Source organism: Heterodontus francisci, chromosome 1 (genome assembly GCF_036365525.1).
Source record: "Heterodontus francisci isolate sHetFra1 chromosome 1, sHetFra1.hap1, whole genome shotgun sequence".
NCBI lineage: Eukaryota > Metazoa > Chordata > Chondrichthyes > Heterodontiformes > Heterodontidae > Heterodontus > Heterodontus francisci.
In genome coordinates, this window is record NC_090371.1 from 271,836,702 (window position 1) to 271,851,369 (window position 14,668).

Genomic DNA, 14,668 nt, shown 5'->3' on the forward strand with positions numbered 1-14,668 from the left:
GGTGTTACCAAGCGATAATTGGTTGGGGGCTGTGACTCCCCAGTAAGTTCCTGATCCAATGGTGCCTTCTGAGCTCATGTTATCTCCAGACAGGAATAAAGGGAAAACGCAAAGACTAATCATTTTTCAATCCTGTTATGCATTAACTCCATGAATGGCCTTAAGTGTACACCATTGGCAGAAGTGGGCTGACCACTCATTGGTCTGGGCTAGCTTGTGTGCAGAATAAGGAAACCTACAATGGAAGGAGAGAAAATGTGAAATGATCCAAACAAAGTATTTATTGGAGAAGAAACGTTTATATAACAACATAACAATCGAAGAGAGAGGAGTAGGCCATACGGCCACTCAAACCTGCTCCGCTACTCAACCCTTGACTCCCCTTGTAGTTCAAGAATTTGTCTATCTCCGCTTTGAATATATTCAATTTCTCAGTCTCTACAGCTCTCTGGAGCAAAGAATTCCAAAGATTCACAACCGTCTGAGGGGAGGAATTCCTCCTGCTCTCCGGTTTAAATGGGCGACTCCTTATTCTGAGACTATGTCCCTAAATTTAGCTTCCCCCATGAATTGTAACAATGATTTCAGGAGCACTACACGAACTTTATTATGAAGGTTTTCATTCTTGAGAATATGAAAGAAGGGTTTACTGTTGCAATATTTGAATAAATAAAAGTGATACTGCAAAAGTAACGATACTGCTGGGAGAAGTTAACAGGTGAGATCTAGGTGATAATTTCTGGAGTTACTATAGACAAGAATGATCAGACTTGGGAGTGAAATATGCTGATTTTCCTGTGTTTTCCTAATTGTAATCCTGACTGTTGTCTCCTCAGTTTACTGATGTTGACAGTACCAAGCAAGCCAGAATTTGAGTGTGGATGGACTTCACCCAGCGATGTGACCGATATTTTCAGCTCACAGTTTGAATACATTATGGAGTGCCAGCAGCTGAAAGGCACCTCCTACAACAGCCTGGACTCCCTGGACGTGATCTCTTCCACAGACGAGAGCGAATGTGGTTTCAGCTTTGAAATGCCCCTCACTCCCATGATCCAGCAGCGAATCAAAGAAAGCAGCCAGTTGGTGGAGCACGGGGCTCCGGAGACCACCTCTGGCAGTAGGGTATTGCAGTGCCGTATGGACATAAATAACTCTTTGGATAGCAAGTCCGAGGAGTCTGCAAGCAACAGCATGTTGGACAATCTATTCCATAAACCTTCTCCAATTGCTGTTGTAAATGGAGCACCTCAGCTCTTGGAGCTGTATCAGGAGAGATGGAAAGAGTTGTCTACCGCGAGGTAAGATCGTTTTCCCCTACTTTTGAACTGCCAAGGAAATAGCTATCAGAGTAAATATCACAGATCTATATATATTTTGTATTCTTAAAAAAAAGTTAATCCAAGTGTAAAACCAATGTTGAAATAAGGCCCTAAATTAATTGTGTCCAAGGAGCAGCATCTTTTATCAGTTTGACAAAGAGGCCACTTGTGGGTTGATAATTGTTAGTGCACCAGCAGGCTTTTATTTTACTTTCACGGGATGTAGGTGTCACTGGCAGACCAGCATTTGTTGCCCATTCCTAACTGCCCTTGAACTGAGTGGCTTGCTAGGCCATTTCAGAGGGCATGTAAGAGTCAACCACATTGTTATGGGTCTGGAGTCACATGTAGGCCAGACCAGGTGAGGACAGCAGATTTCCTGCCCTAAAGGACATTAGTGAACCAGATGGGTTTTTACAACAATCAAGGATGGTTTCATGGGACCATTACTGAGACTAACTTTCAATTCCAGATTTTTATTTACTAATTGAGTTTAAATTCCACCAGCTGCCATAGTGGGATTTGCACCTGTGTTCACAGGGCCTCTGGATTACTAGTCTAGTGACATTATCACGATGCCATTGTCTCCCCTTTTGCTGCTGTCCATCCAATGTAAATATATACAGACAGATCTCCCATGGGTTTGCACATCCAGGTTGATAGGCTGTTTGAGCTCTGGACTGTCACGTTGTGTAATGCACACTGTATTATTCTGCTGCTCAGGTGGACCTGTGTCTCTTTAAGGCCCCAAGATCTTCCTATTAAGCAAACAATTATTAAATAAAGTGAGGTAATTCAGAGTTTAATTACTAATCAAGCAGGAGGCCAAATTTGGAGTTTGTTTGTGCTTGTTAATATAAATTATGCAGCTGACATTTTGGCTGGATTTTCGGCCCCGCTGGAACCAGGAACAGAAGTGGGTCGGAGCTAAAAAAAAAAAATATCCCTGCCGGCCAGCATGCTGCTTCCCCAGCTCCTTCTTGTCTCTGGACCATTTTTGCGGAGGAGGGATAGGGGGCTGGCAAGGCTACCGCCCACCCGTGGCAGGTGGCCGACACGGCTCAATCACTTAAGGCCAATTAAAGGAAAATTTCAGCTAACTTCCATCTTCCTGCAGACAGTGGGTGCTGGTTTAGGTACCTGGAGGTGGTCACCCGGTGGCAGGCCGGGGGTTGGGAGCAGGGCGGCCAGCACTCCAGGCAGACCTAGAGGTCCTCTCTGCCTGCCTGGGTGCAGGAGCAGCCAGGGGCCACCCGATAGCGGGTCTCACCACCCCGCAACAGTGGTGGCCTGGCTGCAGAATCATCTTCTTAATTAAAGATTTAGAAAGGTTGGTGAGTGGGCGCCACCATCTTGAAACACCCTCACACTTATTTACCTTCCATTGCAGCCTGTTTTCAAGCTGGAAGGCCTCTGATTGGCCCTCCAGCTTCGAGGGCCCACCTGCCATCCTTAATTGAATGGTGAACCTGCTCTTTGGCCATCCAGGGGAAAATCACAGTTGAGTGACTGTTTCCCCCCAGGGGCAGGTTCAGGACTCAGAAACAGTCCCAACCCCTGTTCCCCAGCCCCCCTGGAGGGGGAGTCCAGACCTTTCATTCTAGTGTGAGCCTAGATTGTTTATTTGAACATTTCACAAGGCACTTTCTGTTTTGTCATACTTTCTCTTTTAAGTGTAGCATGGAAATGGGACATTTGAAGTATGCGAGTGAGTGTGCACCATATGTACCATTTTTAATTATTAGCAGATCTCCCATGGTATTGCCCATAAGTTGGTTGATTTTTTTTCCCCCCAAATATATACTTTATACATAAAAATGTATTTTAAAAAAATTACAAAACAGTTCAAATTTGACATTTCAGAAAGTGCAATAGAGATCAGATTCCTTCGATACAGAATATGAGGTGCCTCACAACTCTTGCCATTCCATTTTATATGCAAAGTACATTACTTTTGGTGCGTACAGTCCGAGGGGTTTTAACACGGGTTCCAGCCCCTCAGTTCACTATGGTGGGAGGACCTTACACAGTGGTCTTTCCCCATTGAGCCTTTGCAGTGGCTGCCCCAAGCTTTAGTGCGTCCCTCAGCACGTAGTCCTGTAGTTTCGGGCATTGATGCCCTTTATTTATTATGAGTGAAATATTTTACCATATAATGGTGGAATGTTTCATTCTTCCAGTAGGTTGGAGTTCACTCCCTTTAAGGCCACAGAATCCAATTATTAAGATCCAGAGTCATTCAGAGTTCAATCACAATGTGGTTGGTGAACTTTGAAAATTGGAATGCGGTTGTCAGTTAAAGCATCCAGCTAAGAATTTAGAACATTTTAAGATTGTTTTGCATTTATTGCTCCTGGATCTCCACTGGCAATGGTGATTCAGAGATTATCTATTGCCGGGAGGTGGGGACAGGTTGAAGCAACTTTCTTTTATTGATGCCAGTAAAATCAATAATTAATATTTTCATTGCAGGTGGATAGATTGATAAATAAATCTTTCTGTGCACAGTTGTTGTCTTTGAATTAGCTATAAACAGAATAAAGCCCAGGAGATTTAATTATGCCCTCTGTCTCTCAGCCAGCCTCTGTATGGAATTTTACACACCAGCAGGCTGGTGGCGGGGTGGGGGGGTTGGGGCTGTTCGCACCCCTGTTGCTAATTTACGCGGCGTGGCGGCGGTGAGAAACGGCCTTCCCGCCCCAGGACAGTCACGGCCCTTAAGTGACCAAGTAACTGGCACTTAAGGCCTCCGCCCACTGCCACGGGTATTTTACCCTCAGCGGCCAGGTGGCTGAGGCCTCACGAACCGTGCCTGATAAAGCCTGGCAGCTTTCTTGCAGGCTTGGGGTTGGGGGGTGCCTGCCTAATTGGACACCCTGTGCCCCACAGAGGGCCATGCCAGCAGCCCCAACTGCCCCCAATGCACAACACTCCCCCTGCCCCCCTCAACCAACCCCCATGCCTCGCCGGGGCCCAATAGAATTTTTAGGGCCTCATTGGGGGCACTTACCTTTTTTCCGGGCCCATCCTTCATCATCATCCGATGGCTGGGTGTAGTCTCAGCTGTGGCCACCACTCCCAGTGGCACTGCTGGGATTAAGAGCTGCCGGCCCGCTGATTGACCAATTAAGAGCCTGGGGAGTGAAAAATCCCGGCCTGGCTCCCCAGGCTCGGCGGAGGCAGGCTCGTCACCGACTTTCCGGCCAGTGAACGGGGTCTCCCTCCCAACGAAAAATTCCGTCCATTATCTCGGCATAAAGAACATTGCTTTCAAATCCAACAATAACTAAAGATGGAGAAAGTAATTTAACCCACCTTAGTTCATCCATCCAGAATAACCGAAAAGTCCTTTCTCCCCATCCCCCCGCGTCCCCCCCACCAGCTCCCTTGCAGCATCTAATCGGTTCTTAATTCCTCTGCTGCTATATTTGGGGAACCCGTTCCAAGTATTGATCACTCTCTGTCTGAAGAATTTCCTGATATCAGTCCGAAGTTTGTCCGTTACCTGTTTGCCTGAACTAATATCTCCTAATTCTGAGGGAAGGATACAGACCTGAAATGTCAGGCTGGATTTTCAAATACCCTTGGGGGGGAAGGTCAGGTTCGGGTGTGCTTTAAAAACAGCGCTTCCTGATGGTGTGGCAGTCTTCTGAGGCCTATGGAACCTGCGTCAGTTTTCAAAAGGAGGAGTGGGGAGGAACCAGCAACCTACTTGCCTCCAGTTAACTGCCTGTTAAGCTCTTTGAAGAGCTTATGAACGGGCTGGAGAAGTGCCGAAGGAAAGCTTCAAAGCAACAAAAGGGAAGAGTGAACATTCGGGACACATTAGTGCAAACCTTTTGGGAGCCATACTGTGATGTTGCTGCTGGATTAAAGTGGTGAAAACAAAGGGGTTCTTCAAACTGAGGTGCTCAAGCAGTGGCACAAAGCAGCCATCGCTTGAGCAGAATGGGTCAGGTACCTTGTGATCAAACGTTTGGCTGCTTGCATGCACTGTGAGGCTCCTGCCTGCTCCAATCTGCAAGACAATGGCAAGCCCAGTTCCTGCCTCCAGGTAGTGCCCATCACCACTAACTGAGCTCGCCTCCAGCCCAATTCGGGGCTTTGCATATTAAAAAAAAAAGTTGCATTAGCAATGCAGGCGTGGCACGGGGTCAAGATCTTGGATTGAAAATCCAGCCCGTTAACTCTGTTTCTCTGTCTCTCTACAGATGCTGCCAGACATGCTGAGTATTTCCAGCATTTTCTGTTTTCATTTCACTGTCTCCTTGACCTACTCCCAATTTGATATTTTTCTGGATTTATCTTCTGTATATCATATACGATCTTTTATCCTTCTATAAAGTCATCTCTTGGACACCTCCTTTCCAGGATAACAGTTCCTCTTATCTCACACCTCTAAAACTAGAGATTAACGTTGTAGCTCTTCTCTGCACTGCGTTTAGTGCTTCAATGTCTACTCAAGGTACAGTGAGACAAGAGAATTGTGCACTTTGCTCATTATTTCCTTTGACTTGTGTTCTACTGTTTTGGGTATTAAAGGTCAACATCCTATTGGCTTTGCTTGATTGTTGCACTTTATTGGTTGGTCATGTTGAGCATTACGTCTAAGAGGACAACTAGATCTTGTTTATCTTCATCCTTAGTTATTTCAGCACCATTTATGGAGTACTTGTGTTGCCCAATTTTCTTCCTTAATTGCAGTATTGTACTTGCCTGCTTTAGATTTAGCTGCTATTGTTTGATACACTTAGATTTTATCCAACTCATGCTATAGTTTCTGAGCTATCTCCTCTGATTCCATATCCCTCCTGGTTTGGTATTGTTATGATCCCCGTGGAGATCAACAAACCAAATGAACCAAATTTACCAAATGGCCCAATAAAAAAAAACAAAGTGTCAAGATTTCACTTTTATAACTTTTACTTTAATATTCAAACCAAAATCAACATAAATTAAACATGAAATAGCAGACAAATTACGGTGAATATATATAGTTTACAGTTAACATGTTAATTATCAGATTATCAGCAAAGATAGATCTCTCAGATTTACTGGATTTCCATTCAGCAAATATGATGCCAAATAGCCACAAAGTTCTTCAAAACTCTGAACTTCTTCAGCTCCCATCTTCCAAGATGCAGTCACCAATTTTCATCCGGCAGCAGTTCCCCTGTAATCCTGATCTCCACAGGTATGGACTCCCAACGAAAACAATGAGCTACTCTTGAATCTCCTCGGCTCTGCTCATGCCAGTCTTGATGGTGTTGATCCACCAATATTAAGTCACCAAAAGCAGCTGCCGTAACTCGTATTTGCCAATGGCCGGCTCCCACTCTTTGCAGCTTGTCTATCAAAAACTCTCCCTGCAGTCTGCTTGAGCTGTCCAATTCTGTGATTTGGGGATGACACTGGTCAGATGGCTCTGTCTCCTACGTGGTTCCAAACAGTTTCATCTCACCATTTCCCAGAACCCTGAAGGTTTTAGCTTCAGTTTTTTAGTTAGGGACTGTCTCAAACAAACAAGCTATGAAACCAGAGTCGGTGCACCTAACAGAACATTCAACAAGTCATCTGCTCAGACAACAGTCTGCACACACTCCTCCACTGGTTTCGCAGACTGCGGACTCCATTGCAGTATCATCTGCAAACTTGACCAAAATGCATTGAACTCTGAGTCTAGAAACAGTTGTTGCAACACCAATTTGTGGGGCACCCCACTACCTACTCCTCCCTCCTCCACTACTCATATTTAACTTCTCTAACAAGTACATATTGGTTTCTTCCCTTCAGACAATTTCTTATCCATATCTAAGATTTATCCTGAATCCCGCAGCTTTTACTTTTGACTAATTTAGCTCATTGTTTCTTTCTGTACAAATCAAGCCCTTTAGAAATCTAGGTTGCCTGTGAAAAGATATGCTTTTAGATTTGCACTGAGAAAAGTAACTACACCTGCTTATAGACATTGTCTTCAAATTGACAGTATAAAGCTCAGATGCTTTAATTATGTCTATCTCCTCTCTCAGCCTCTCTCCCTCTCCCCGACAAGTAAAAATTAAGCACTTGAAAATGGCTTTTCCATGAAATCTTACCTCAAAAAATAGTCTTGTAATTGTAGTACAACTTGTTTTCAAATCATTTGGAAAAGCAAATACATGAATACAATTATAGCCTTTGGAAAGGCAGACTTTGTTACAGTGAGAGAATTCTGCTGTCTGCTGGGAGATTCTTTACACTGCATGCGTTCAAACTTCAGCATTCTGAGAATTGCAGACTTACTTGGGGTTGGTAATTCCCTTCAACCATCTGAATGATCATTCTAGGAAGACTATCAACTTGAAGCTCTGGCCTTTGAGAAGAACTGAGGCCTGTAGTAAAAGGCAATTTGTTAAGTAAGTTTAATCATGTTATTGTGAAATAAGTATGTTTGTTTTTAATTTTACGCTTGAAAATTTATTTTGAGCTCCAGATTTTTGAGATGGTGAGAAAGAAAAAATGGTGAATGAAATTTCTTTTGAAGAAACATTTTGAGCAACTGTGACTTCTTTGTATTTATTTTGCTAGAGTCTGTCCATGTCTCCTAGTGACTGAGTTTTCATTGGTTGCTGTTAAAAATGGGATATTTAATCCCTTCAACTAAGTGTGATGTCAGTCATGACACACGATATGTGATGGCTGAACTGTGGACAGAATGTACCCATAGCCTTACTGTTGAGATTAGGGGACACAGCTAAAGTCTCGTCCTGCCGAGGAGAGGAGTTTGCAGCATGTGGCTAGAAAATTGAAGTTAGATATTTTAATGGCCAGAAGCCTAATGACATAATGTGTCATTACTGCATTGAATGGGAAAACTAGGTTGCAGGTTGGTACTCCCCTTTTAGTATGCCCCCTATACTGCTGCCCTTCACTGCAGTTAGTATTGAAAACACCGCTGGCACCTTTCTGCTGGGGTTCCTGCCGTGTTAGTGATACGTGTACCACTCCTTGCTGTAGTCACTAATACCATGAGCTGCCAAGACAACATTACTGTTTGAATGGATTGTTGCTGCCTCGGAAATTTTGCTTCTGGCAACTCTCCCAATATTAAATCTTCCTTGTATTAAACAGGCAGTTTTACTCCCCTTGTATGTTTAAGACGACAGCAGTCACATTGAAATCCAAAGTTGTGTTGTTTTCGTGTGACGTCATCATTACAAAAATGACAAGTGACCACGCTCACTCTTTCCTCTTCCCTTTTTCCTAAAAAAATTATAGGTTTCGGGAGAGGAGTGGGAAGGATTTCAGCCTTGGATGGAGGCTTGGGTTGGTCCTAGTGACCTGCGTTGAAACCTGGTTATGCCAGGATTATGGCTTATTTATTTGTCCTTTTAAATACCAGTGGGTGGAGTGGTGGGGGAGGTGAGAAAGAGAGATCTGTGGCTAAATTTTCTCCTTACAACCCCCCTCCCCTGCTTCCACACGCAAATGAGATGTGTCTGATGGTGTTCCAAGGTGATTCTGCTAACTTCACTCATAAAGGCCACAGTGGAACTTGGAGAGCTGGTATGAGGAATGTTGATGCCCCAAAGATCCTGAGAGAAATGGGAGGGAGATCAGTTATCTGAAAAATGCTTCCATAGAACAAAGGAAAACATCCCAGTATCTTGTCTTCTGTCCAGTAAGAGCCTCAGAGCACATATTGCTACAGCAGGTTAGTGTTCTGACATAGGGAGCTGGATTTTCAATTGGGGATCAGGAACCCGACAGCTGGATCATTTCCAAGTCCAGACCCTGTACCGCGTTGGTGTCAGTGACGCGACGCAGTTTTTAAAAGGAAAGGCCCTAATTGGTCCGAATGCAAGTTCGGCGCCCAATTAGTAGCGTCGGACATGGGCTGGAGGCAGGAATTCCTGACAGACGGCAATTTTAAAAGGCAAATGCGAGCCATGACTGGGTTTGTCATTGCCTGCGAAAATGTAGCAGCAGGGTGAGCAGAGGGTCAGCAGTGACCTTGACGGCTGCTGGTAGGGAACTGCCAGGGTACGGTGCATCCTCAAGCCATTGTGGACAAGAACACAAATGTCAGAGACCAACTGCCTGGATAGACGCAGCCTCGTACGGCACTGGTGTTCTGTCATTTGCAGGTAGCTGACTCTTGAGCGGTACTCGATGTTGTGGGTAGCACCTTCTTCCCCTTGCAGCCCCTCGCTGTGCTGCTCTGGTAGTCTCCTGACCAGCAGGACACATCTGCTGATGCTCCACCTTGCTGCTACTCTCCAATGTTAGAACAGCCTGCTCCAATCTCAACTCCCTCACCAGCACCTCTACCACCGAGTGATACCAGAGGCCTCGTGTCCCTCTCAAGAGTTTAACTCCTCAGCGACTCTGTTCCACTGCATGAGCAACTGAGTTTAAATCTCCCCTTTTTATACAGCTTTTTGCACATTGCAGTCATGAGCATGTGCTTCCAACAGCTATGCTGTAACCTGTCCCAGACCCTCCGTTTTCCCCGTGCTTCTCAATTGAGCCCTAACACGCTCAACAGTCAACTAATTGGAAGCTTGCGGGTTGCCAGCTCCCCCCTCCCACCCTCGCTTTGAAAATCACATTGCATCCCTGAGGCGTTGGGGGCCCACCCGCACCCAAACTCGCCCGTGTGGGTGATTGAAAATTCAACCTAGGCTGTCTTATCGACTTGGCCTACAGTGCACTCCTTGACCGTGCAAATGTCCCTGACCCCAAGATTTGGGATGGCATCTACATGGGTACGAAGCAGATGGGCGTTGTGCTCCTCTGTTATTTATGCTGGTGGAGGCGCTCCCCCCACCCCACCCCACCACCCCCCCCCCACCCCAAAGTGAATTTCAGAGCCCTTGTTTGTTTGCAAGGAAGAGCCTTGTTGCATGTTGAAAAGGTGAGAACTATTGTTGTCACAGAAAGTTGGTAGAATTATTTACCGTATGCGGACTTGGTATATTATTACAGTCATCTTTTGAGTATGGTCATAGGCAGTGTGCAAATCGCAGAGCCCACCAGATAATTTATTTAATGGGGGTGATTCAATGACGTGGTTTGTATTTGTCTGGAAGGACATTTGCTGTCATCACTAATACCCCATGCAAGTGAACATTTGAGGTTCACTGTCATCTCCAGTTTGAAAGCGGTTGAAAAGCGTCCAGTTGAATCCTGGCTGATAAGCTGTGGGATCGGAGATGATCTGGTGATTTATAGGAGCATCTGCTGTCCACTCTGCACTCCAGGAAGTTGGTGGGATCAAGTCAAGGAAAGAGGATACGTTGACTATATTGGGTGTCCCAAATGGAGCTGTCGGTGGACAGAAGAAATTAGAGGGAGTTGGCAATGTGGTTTTATCCCGTTTTGTTACTGCATATGAACAATGAAGATGCACATGAGTTATGTTGGAGAGAGCTGGTAACCACGAGAGGGAAGTGGTGCACAATGTGCCTGACACAAGATGCATTGTAGCTTGCAGTTGAGTATCCAGCAGCTTAGTGTGTGGTGAGTGAGCCCAACTGGAATGTAATATTCTGCAACTGAGTAGCATGTGCGAGCAGATGGGGGTAAAGTGGATGCTTTAGCTCCCCAGGCAGAGCCAGTAAGTTTGGTGATCAGGTTATTTTGTGTTGTAACTTTCACGGCAATTTTCAGGCAATGGGTTTTGGAGGTTAGTGAGCAGCAAAGGGTGTAAACAGGGTGAGCATTGGGTTTCGGCATCTGTCAGCTATGGCTCAGTCGGTAGTACTCTTGCCTTTGAGTCATAAGGTTTTGGGTTCAAGTCCCACTCCAGGACTTGAGCACAAGAGCCAAGGCTGATACTCCAGTGCAGTACTGAGGGAGTGCTGCACTGTTGGAAGTGCCGTCTATCAGATGAGACATTAAAACGCCGCCCTCAGGTGGATGTAAAAGATCCTATGGTACTATTTCAAACAAGAGCAGGGGAGTTAACCGTGGTGTCATGGCTAATATTTATATCGCAACAAAATCAGATTACCTGCACACTTTCACATTGCTGTTTGTGGAAGCTTGCTGTGTGCAAATTGGCTGCTGTGTTTCCTACATTACAACAGTCTCTACACTTCAAAAGTACTTCACTGGCTGTAAAGCACTTTGTGACATCCAGTGGTCACGATAGTTGCTATAGAAATGCAAGTCCTTCTTTCTTAAGGAAGGCAGTGGTCGTGTCAGTGGACTAATAACCAGAGACCTAGGCTACTGCTCTGGGACCATGGGTTGTCAGGTGGTGAAATTTGAATTCAATTAATCTGGGAATTAAAAAGCTAGTCTAATGATGACCATGAAACCATTGTTGATTGTTGTAAAAACCAATCTGGTTCACTAATGTCCTTTAGGGAAGGAAATCTGTCATCCTTACCTGGTCTGGCCTACATGTGAGTCCAGACCCACAGCAATGTGGTTGACTCTTAAAAATGCCCTCTGAAATGACCTAGCAAGCCACTCAGTCCAAGGATAATTAGGGATGGGCAATAAATGCTGGCCTAGCCAGTGACGCCCACATCCCACAAATGAATAAAAAAAATTTTTAAGATGATGGTGAGTTCACGAGAGGCAGGTGAGGAGCAGAGGCCTTGTGCTGGTTGATTAAAGAAGCCATTTCAGGCAGCATTTCACCATAAGGTTGATATCATTTGTGGGTATGGTTTCCAAAGTGGAAAAGTCACTAGCTTGAGTAACAACGACACTGTCATCAGGGTAAATGAACTTGTGAGATCTGGTCACAGGCAGGTCGTTTATGAACAAGTTAAAAGGAATGACACGATAACTGATCCCTGTGGGGAGACATTGATTTGGAATCTCTACGAACTGGTGCAGTCGGCCAGATGAAGGCTGGAACCATGGCCCTATAGCAGTTACTCAACCAATCGGGTAAACCCAATGTAGCAAGACATCTTGCCCAGAAGATTAGTACACCAGACATCGAGTGCCGCAGGCTGCTGTCAGTTTGAGGGCCAGTCTGATAATTCTATTCAATGAAGGTGGTTAGGGTGAGTCCTTGGCCACAAAGGCTAAGACCCCAGCAGAAACCAGCTTGGTCTGGGCCCAGCGGACCATCAAGCGCTGGAGTAAATAAAATATATATTACAGGATGTGTCTGTGCAGTTCTACAATACCAACATTACAAAGTGTGTGCAGTTTTACAATCCCCACATTACAGTGTGTTGTGAGTGTTGTCTGTGATTCTCATACTGTGCAGTATGAGAATATATGGCTACAATCAACAGTTTTCTCTGAGGAGGTGTGTGAAAATGTTAACACAGAGCAATCTGCGATGTGATTGATTATCTGTGCTTTACTATGTTGCACCTTAGGTGCTGCACCATGAAAAAAAAATGAGGCTTAATATTTCTTTACAAAAAGCAACTCTTTTTGCTGAGAATTTTGTTCAAATCGGCACCAACTGGAAAGAAATGTTGGCAGTGTTTGTAAAGAGCTCGATAGGAGAGGGTTTTTTAACAGCTTGTTGACCAAGGGCCACTAATGAGAGAAACAGGGGCTTATTAAGGCCACAGATATGTAACATTCGCACCACACAACTGCCAGGCAAACAACCATCTCCAACAACAGAGAATCTATCTATCTGCCTTTGATGTTCAACAGCATTACCATCGTTGACTCCCCCACCATCAACATCCTGGTGGTCACCATTGACCAGAAACCTAACTGGACCAGCCATATAACTCTTGTGGCTATAAGAGCAGGTCAGAGGCTGTGTCTGCGGCGGGTAACTCATCTCCTGACTCTCTAAAGCCTGTCCACCATCCACAAGGCACAGGAGTGTGACGGAATACTCTCCACTTGCCTGGATGGGTGCAACTACAACAACACTTAAGAAGCTTGACATCATCCAGGACAAAGCATTCGGCTTGATTGACACCCCATGCACCATCTTAAACATTCACTCCCTCCACCACCAGCACACAGTGGCAGTAGTGTGTACCATCCACAAGGTGCACTGCATCAACTCACCGAGGCTCCTTTGACAGCACTTTCCAAACTCCCCCCACGCCCCCCCCCGTCCCCCTATAAAGACGAGGGCGGCAGACACATGGGAACACCATCAGCTGCAAGTTCCCCTCCAAGTCACACGCCATCCTGACTTGGAACTATATCGCTTTTCCTTCACTGGTGCTGGGTCAAAATCCTGGAACTCCCTCCCTACCAGCACTGCAGATGTACCCACACCACATGGACTGCAGCTGTTCAAGAAGGCAGCTCACCACCACCATCTAAAGGTCAATAAATGCTGGCCTTGTCAGCAACACCCACATCCCATGAATGAATTGTTTAAAAATGTAAACCGCTGTGTTGTGAGCAGAGATGTGCCAGATAGACTTGAGCGTTTGGATACCTTTTCGGAACGCCAGGTTTAAAGCCAGCTCTGTGAAGCCATGTAGCAGCTTCTGTCACTGCTCAGAGAACTAGAACCAATGAGTAAACCAATCATTGAAATCACTCTCACTCCCAAACAATTAGAAGTGAGCTTCTTGTTCTCGAAGAGAGGCTATAAATTGCTGTGTTTAAAATAGGCAGAACTAAGGCAATCCATTTGTGTCAATTCCAATGTCAGACTTCTGGAAGATTTTCAGTGATGGCGAGGTGGAGAATTTTTTAGTTTCTTAAGATTGATTTCTCCTGTTTTCATGTTCCATACGCTCTGACCCTGATGCTGACTAGGAAGACATCCGAGCTCATCCTCCCAGAAGGACCCTCCAATTCCCCTCACTTCTCTTCATCAGACTGCCTGAACGATTTCTTAAATACCAGGGCTTAAAAGGTTAAATTATGAGGACAGCTTGCGTAAACTTGACTTGCATTCCCTTGAGTTGAGAGGTGATCTAATCGAGAGTTTCAAAATGATGAATTGCTTTGATGGGGTAGATACGGGGAAACTAATTCCTCTGATGGGGGATTTCAGAACAAGGGGGCAGAATCTTGAAATTAGAGCTTTGCCCATTAGTGAAATCGGGAAGCACTTTTTCCACACAAATTGTCGTTGAAATCTGGAACTCCCTCCCTCAAAAAGACTGTGGACGCTAGGGGGTAAGTTGAAATTTTCAAGACTGCGAATTGTAGATTTTTGTTTGGTAATATGTCATTATTACTGCAATTATGTAGGGCCTTGGTGAGTACGCACCTGGAGTACTGTGTATAGCTTTGGTCTCTGTACCTAAGCCAGGACATACTTGCTCTGGAGGGAGTGCAGCAAAGATTCACTAGATTGATTCCTGGGATGAGGGGATTATACTATGAGGAGAGATTGAGTAGAGTAGGCCTAGAGTTTAGAAGATGAGAGGTGATCTAATTGAAACACACAGAATTCTTCA

General features: G+C 45.1%; 1 protein-coding gene across 7 annotated transcripts in view; it reads left to right on the forward strand.

The window, feature by feature from the left end:
• psd3l (pleckstrin and Sec7 domain containing 3, like) overlaps positions 1–14,668 on the forward strand; it is a 433,935-nt gene that overhangs the window by 226,631 nt on the left and 192,636 nt on the right. For all 7 annotated transcript variants that reach the window (XR_010976222.1, XM_068045096.1, XM_068045048.1 and 4 more), the window contains one exon: positions 837–1,301. Coding sequence is in view for 6 of the 7 variants with exons in the window: in XM_068045096.1 (XP_067901197.1) it covers positions 837–1,301 (465 nt within the window). In the remaining variant the exon portion in view is untranslated. The remainder of the gene's footprint in view (positions 1–836; positions 1,302–14,668) is intronic.